The sequence below is a fragment of the Frankliniella occidentalis genome, unplaced genomic scaffold (assembly GCF_000697945.3).
Source record: "Frankliniella occidentalis isolate FOCC.00 unplaced genomic scaffold, Focc_3.1 Scaffold559, whole genome shotgun sequence".
Taxonomy (NCBI): domain Eukaryota; kingdom Metazoa; phylum Arthropoda; class Insecta; order Thysanoptera; family Thripidae; genus Frankliniella; species Frankliniella occidentalis.
The window spans coordinates 56,594-64,036 of record NW_026267675.1 but is presented as its reverse complement, the minus strand read 5'-3'; the positions used below and the strand labels follow the sequence as shown (position 1 = coordinate 64,036).

Sequence of the window (7,443 nt, the reverse complement as noted above, 5' to 3'; positions counted from 1 at the left end):
CACCCCCTTCCACCCTAACCTTTCACGTTTTTTTCGACTTTTCCACCCCCGTGATCATTAGGGGATGCGTACGGCGTAAGGGGTGTCGCACGACATTCGCGCTCGAGGGTGTTAAACTACACACACGGGTGCATGTCTATGTCAAATCTCGACTTCATAGGTGCTAGGGGAGATTGTTTAATCCACGCGTAAAAAAGTGGACCGCTAAATGTTTTGACGAGTGTATTTAGTAACGTCCACATTCGGGCCTTAAATTTTTTTGAATGTAAAAATGTTGAGAACAATTTTTTGACATTTCAATGTTGTTCGTTTCAGGGTGCTCTCTCGCTGGGCCCACCGGGCGGACACCCTCCCAATGTTAGCTATGGCCGAGTTTGTTTCAGTTCCAGTCTCAGCTTTAGTTCTATCGACTCGACCAAAAATGGCATAGCCTCGCACTGGGTGGTGGTACCAGAGCTTAGGCTGAGACTCACACGGTGCTCGGTGCTCTCAGCCTGAGAGCGAAGCAGAAAAGTGACGTTTCTTTTGGTCTCTTTCACCCACGTACTATGTATTTATTTTTGAATTGAGTTTTCTTTTGTGGGCGTCATCTTGAAGTTTTACTGTTGCAGAGTAAGTATCCATAACTAGTCGCACCTTTCTCCGCTATAATTGCATGTCTTGTACTTAAACCAACGTACAACTTAGCTGTTATGTTCACATAACCTCTAATTCCTAAAGAACTTTAGTTGTTTTCTTTTCCCTGTTACTTTATTTGCGAATTTTTTACTTTATTATTTCTTTCACTTCTTTAGTCACTCTCCCATTGTGTGTTACTCATATCGTTGACATAAGGTGATCGGTCCGTAAGTCCCCTTGTAGCGTGTAGCGAGGTTGAGTGAGAAACTAAGGTACTGATAAGTTCTCTGCATTATGTTTGCAGATGCAGTTCATGCTTTTATTCAGCCGGCAAGGCAAATTAAGACTCCAAAAATGGTATGTGGCTCATCCAGACAAGTTAAAGAAGAAAATAACTAGAGAGTTGATCACCACCATCCTTGCCAGAAAGCCGAAGATGTGCAGTTTCTTAGAATGGAAGGATGTGAAGATTGTTTACAAAAGGTTGGATGCTGTTAAATTAATCATCATATTGTTGAACTATCATCACCTTGTGTTCTGTATAGACCGCAATTCGATTTATCATAAAGCAAAAATACCGGAAGTCAGGGTGAAGTGTCACTCATAGTAGAGGTTTATCGTCATTCTAACTCACAATTTACTCTTCTCTGACCTAAATTTAGTCAAAAATTTATTCTTATGGCACAAACCGCTTCAATCTAACGTGTTCAATGGCCAAGAACGTTCCCTAAACTGCACGACATCCAGTATTTTTATTCTTTGAGACGTTGAAAAGCGCTCTGGTGAAATGGTCTATTTAATGCCATTCAAAATAATTCTTTTTTGAAAATTTTAGATATGCAAGTCTTTACTTCTGCTGTGCCATTGAGCAGGATGCCAACGAGCTCTTAACTTTGGAAATCATTCATAGATATGTTGAGCTGTTAGATAAATATTTTGGCAGTGTAAGTATATTTGAAAGTACTCTTCTGGTATATAACAAGAAACAACTTTATGTATCATATCTCTATATTGTGTAATCTGCTTCCCACAGGTATGTGAACTGGACATCATCTTCAATTTTGAGAAAGCTTATTTCATTCTAGATGAACTACTCCTTGGAGGAGAAATTCAGGAGACAAGCAAGAAAAACGTTTTGAAAGCAATTGCAGCTCAGGATCTTTTGCAAGAGGTTAGTTATGGTGATACACCAATTGAACTTTGATTTTAAAACCAGATATTGCTCAAGGCATTTTTTTTTATTTTTTAAAACTTTGCCTGTTTGTTCCCTTTTGGAACATTCCATGCTCCACTTACATTTTGGTTGCTCTCATTCCTTGTGGCCTTAACGTGGGGTTAGTTATTATACAAATATCGTATGATTGTTGTTACTTTAATGCAGTATATTTTCTTGTTGCAAATCTAGTCATTGTTTGCAATGGATAAGTGCCTACATTTTAATCTCAAAATTCATTATTTTTTGTGATGCCATTTGTAAATTAGAATTATTCACTGTATTGTTTAGTATTCCAAAGACCTTTAACCTTTCTTCCTTGCGGAAAGCTACTCCAATTTTTATACCTCTATAACATTGTTATCCTAGCAATTTGATTTTTTGGTTTGTTTGGAGGTATAAGAATGTTATTAATGCATGCTTCTGTCTCATCTTTAAATGTCAGTATCTGTGGTATTGCCCTTGTGTGTGGTATTGAAAGTGTACTTGAAAGCTTTTATCCCTTGAGTAGGTCTTTACTGTGATTACTGTCTCTGTGACATGTTCATTTCACCTTTCCCAACCCACTTTAGTCCATTATTAAAAGCAATCTGTTGATGTTATTGATTATGTTGATGGCTCCTTTCCATTCTGTAATGGCCAAAGCACTCATTTTAAGTTCATGCCTTTGCCTTAATTTGTTTGTAACTTGTGAAGTCTATGTTTTGGTGTTAGCTATTGTGCATGAATGTTTTGTTTTATTATCTGTATCAAGTCATTTGTCTTTTCTAATTGTTATACTTTCAGATATATATTTTTGTTGACATATTATTTTTTTCCCTGTAAGGTACAATTTTTAACAGAAATTGTTCATGACCACTATTTTTGAACTTTTTCTACCTCAACTTTTGTGGTAACATTTTGGGTGTTCTAGATTGTTAATCAGTCGTGGGACATGTTGTTGCCTTTCCAAGTTTTCCGTTTTACTTCCTTCCCTCTTTTGGGGAAAAGAGGGCGGGGGGTTATGTGCTGTTTTAGGGAAGACCTAAAGCACAATTAGACGTTATTTGTGAGGAATCGTGTTTATGTCTGGTTTAGTTTTAGGTCCGTCCGACAGTATGGCTTATATTCTGCTATATGCCCTCTGACAGGGTGTATTGCTGCACAAGTTTCCCATTCTTTATGGATCACATCAGAGAAGTGCCCTCTTTAACTTCCCACTTCCCCTGCCAGATTTCAGATTGGTTGATCTCTAATTTGATTCTACTAGTCAATATATGCTCAACCAACATGGGCCTTGATGACATCTTTGCTAAGTTCAGACATGCAATTAATTTGCTATCTCCTGTAATGGCATTTTGTTTAAACTGGATTAGCAAGTACCTTCTAACATTTTCAGTGCTGCTATAATTTTAAGCCAGACCAACTACAAATAATGGCGACGTTCCACTGAATCCAACCAAATTCTTCTGCCCTGTCCGTAAAGTGTTTGCTCCACATTTGGTACAGAAGGAATGAACCAGTGTTGTAGTGCTATTGTCAGCTGTAATGATTTGTCTGTTTATATATCTATCTATCTTGAGTGTGGTTGCTAGTCTTTCAGCTAAACCATAATGTGCAATACGTATGATTTCATCTATTCGGTCTATGATCTTTTCTTTCTTTCTTTTTTTTTTGTGTGGGGGGGGGGGGGGAATAGCCACAAACCTTTGTGTCTTTATTCAAAGGCACATGATCTAATGCTCAGTCAACCCACAGAGCCAGTACCTCAGTAGTGTCTATGTTTTGTTGGATTGTTTATCTCATTTCTCTTTTCTAAGTTTTCTGCACATCACCTAACTTTCTGTTTGTCTTGTGCATGCATGTGTCTAATCTGGCATGTGTAACCTCTATAGAGTTAGGGATTTGTGAGGTCATTGCTTGCAAATTCATTGCATGCTCCAGCTCTTGGAAACTGAAAAAACTACCTTTGTATCGATAATTCTTGCAAAATGCATGAAGCGAATATGTACTCTGTTTACATGTTTTGATATTTTTGATTGATGAGTCAAGGGGATTATTTTATTTCAAGCTGTTACATTTTTTGTGCTGCAGCCCATGTGTTGTATTAAATCAATGGCACTCATCAAAGTCCAAACGCTTTTGTTTGGGTAACAGTTATGTTCTCTTTGTGTTCCCATCTATGTGTGCTCAATGTTAGTTTGTAAGTTAGTTCATTATTAGGCCAAAAAGTCTGTCTCCTCTTTTTTTGATTTAAGGGGAAATATGACCTTGGATACAATCAACATTAAAGTGTGAATTAGGGTCCATCTCATTTTATAGACAGTCTCTTAGCATTGTAGAAGTTCTGCTCTCTCAGCATGAAGCCTTTTTTTTTTGCACTGTTTTGAAGGATGACGAGGTGGAGGGCGCCCTCAGGGAGATAGGCCTTCTGTAGCCTCCAGCACCCATTCACTCATCACCATCGGCTTCCCTGCACGTGGGTGGGACTGCACAAGAGCCAACTTTACTTTAAAAATATATCCCCCTCTTCTTTTTCTTAAACTAGAAGGATTGTGCTAATACTTAACATTTTCTTCTTCCTTGGTATTTTACTGTAATACATTCAATGCCTAAAGGAGCTTCACTCTGACTGAAGGTGGTACCAAATTTAAATTAAGGCTCTTTTATATGTTTCCACCTGTACTTAGGTATGTTAGATATAGAAGCCTAAGATGGGTGAGTGTGATTGATAGTCCATTATGGCAAAGTCTTCTGTAGTAATTTTTGATTACTGATGACCACCTCTGTTTGTTTGTTTTCTTGCTCTAATATTTATGATGAACATGTTATGGGATGGGTACTTGAACCTTCAACACTAGTTACCGATGAGTTGGGGAATTTGCTTTCCTGAAGCGATTTACTGATTGCATGCACAATTACCCTATCTAGCTTCTCTCAATAGGTACATTCACCTTAGTGTTACTCTGAGACGCACATTTACATAAATACACACATACACACTTACTCTCACCATTTCTTGACATTAGCTCTTTGACATTTCTCTGAAATCTACACTGAGTTTATAATGAGAAAGAAATAAGAATTATCTCCACTATATGTATCTGTGAAGGGACCAATCGCTTTTTTAATTGAAGTACCTAATATCATCTATAGAAAACATTTATAGTGTAAATATTTATTATGAAATCAAAACTTTTAGATTTAAGAAAGAAATACAAAGTATATCTTGTTTGTGATGGACGCCAAAGCATTGTTGAGTATCTTCTCTGCCTTTTAAACTTTGACCATTTTTGAAATAGATTCTGTTCTTCATATCCAGAGCAGATTTTTATTCCATTGGGTTAGTGTTGAAATTTTGACAGTCTGTGATTTGCCTCCTTGCCTATTACGATATTTTCGTATTGCCTTAGTCATTTAAAATGTTTACCACAATGTAAATATTATTTTAGAAATAAGAGTTTCTTACACTTGCCTTGTTCAAAACAATTCTGATTAATATTTCCTCGTATTTCAATTTTTCTTTTGCCTATTGAGTGAATGAAGCAGTGCATCACTAATGGCGGGCGTGATAGTGCCAATTACCTATTAATTCCATCCATCTCTGAAGTTGTGGGTGGTACTAGTATATTGTAATTTGTACTTTGGCTAACAGACACCAAAGTACACTTGAAGTGTGATAGTGCCAAATGTGTAGCCTGTACATAACCCTTTTCATTCAGTTAAAAAATCTATTTCTGTTGACACATCGACCCATTATATTTTTTAAAATGAGAATTTTATTTACATTTTATTGCATCTTTCACATACATATATACGGTAAAGGACTGACTTTTACTTTTCACCTTGCAATAATAAACATACCATGTTTTGTGTATATATATTAAAATGTTTCCATGTATTGTTTGCATTACTAAAGGCAATGCTGACATCTTCCAGTTTGTAATTCCTGCTACCAGCTTTCTAAGAACAAGGATGACTCAAAGTACTTTTGGCATACCATGTATCTAGACAGGAAAATCCATATCGTCCCATCTAGGTGGCAATAATAAAACTTTCTTCTCTTCTTTCATATTTTGTGTGGTTACTGTATTTGAAAACAAATTATTTGGTGATTTGTAGACCAAAGTATTACTATGTATTATTGCTAGAAAATATTTTTGAGTATAACCCTGTATTCAATACATGAATAAATACATAGACCTTTATTACTTGAGTTTGTGTACCCCGCCCAAAAAAAGAGGAACTTATTTTGTAGAGTCTGGACTCTTTTCAACCAATTTTTAACTCCACTTATTCCTTTGCAGTTGTCTTTTTTTTTTTTATTATTATTAATTGTAAGCATAAAGGGTAAAAAGGCCATTCAAAAAATTAATTCACTACTGGAAATCTACTGATTGTGTTCTCTTTTTAGCATTATTAGAGTATTCCATTGACAATGATTCAGGAAATTCATCATAAGTGATATGTCCCATATATTTACATTGAGTTGTTCTCATCGTCAGGATGAACACATTTTAGGTATGTGTTTCAAATTTGTTGGAGTTCTGTTCCTTCTTATTCATAGCTTTTCATTTAATTTTCTTTTGCTTTTTCAATGTTTGGAAATATGAAATAATTAATGCATCGTGATCAGTCAACCTCTGTCGTCAAAGAGGCAGTATTTGTTCTTTATTAAAAAACAGCATGCCATGTCTACTTTAATTTATCCATTCAAGTTTCTGGTGCATTTGACTTTTGTCCCTTTTTATGTGGTTCTTTAGCAGTTGAAATCCCTTGAGTTGGACGTACATTAATTATGGTTAGGGAGTGGCTGTATTGCCTTTTCTCTTATGTGTCTACGTGAGATCAATGTGGGAACACCCATTCTCTGGTTTAAAGCCTGGTAATACACTGTCTTGTTTTTCTTAAAATGGATGCAAAAGTAGATTCCTCTTCATTATTGAGGTACTTGTTAGGTTTAGATTTAAGTGTCACCTCCTTTGATGAGTAAGTACCCAGTGAGCAATGAAATATCAGAACAACATCAGATATCAGAAATTTGTCAGTTTTAGGACCATATTTTTATCGCTCTGATGCGAAAACAGACAAATTTCTGATGTCTGATATTGTTTTGATATCGGTCTGATGCTTCATTGCTCACAGGGTATCTCTGTTATCCTTCACCATCTATAATTGTATTCGGGGTGTAGATAAACAAGTATAATTCCTTGTTTTGACTGGTCTCTTACATTTTAGAACTTCTTAAGGGACAAAAGCTTGTGCTTTTATTCAGAATGGCTTTCCTTGGACAAAGGGCAGTTTTCTGCTCTGGTCGTAATTTCAGAAAATTGTTAAAAAGCAAGGCACACATTATAATACATTGTTTAAAGGTTCAGGAGATTCATAGCTATCTCAAGCTATTTTTGCTGTCTATTTTTCACTGATCACCTCTACTTTCTGTTCTAGGAGGAAACACCTCAAGGATTCTTCGAGGATCATGGACTGGGCTAAATCTCTACTTTGTTCTTTGTCTCATACTGCCAATCATAACAATCATAGTGAAGATGAGGCAGAATGCTGAACCAATGCTGGACCTCTGGAACTCCTTGATTCTAATTGTGATAATTGTGGAAAAAGGAAAAAAACGGGGG

At 36.2% G+C, this 7,443-nt stretch overlaps 1 protein-coding gene across 2 annotated transcripts; it reads left to right on the top strand.

The window, feature by feature from the left end:
• Positions 1-346: 346 nt before the first annotated feature.
• Positions 347-7,437, top strand: LOC113214807 (AP-1 complex subunit sigma-2). 2 transcript variants are annotated; one of them, XM_026434287.2, is made up of 5 exons: positions 347-612; positions 923-1,101; positions 1,454-1,562; positions 1,652-1,789; positions 4,203-6,018. In XM_026434287.2, exons 2-5 carry the CDS (start codon positions 923-925, stop codon positions 4,245-4,247), a joined length of 471 nt encoding a protein of 156 aa, XP_026290072.1. In that variant the 5' UTR covers positions 347-612; the 3' UTR covers positions 4,248-6,018. The 2 variants fall into 2 exon arrangements, with proteins under 2 accessions (XP_026290072.1, XP_026290070.1); XM_026434285.2 differs by lacking the exon at positions 4,203-6,018 and adding an exon at positions 7,259-7,437 and having other exon boundaries at positions 353-612.
• Positions 7,438-7,443: the final 6 nt, after the last annotated feature.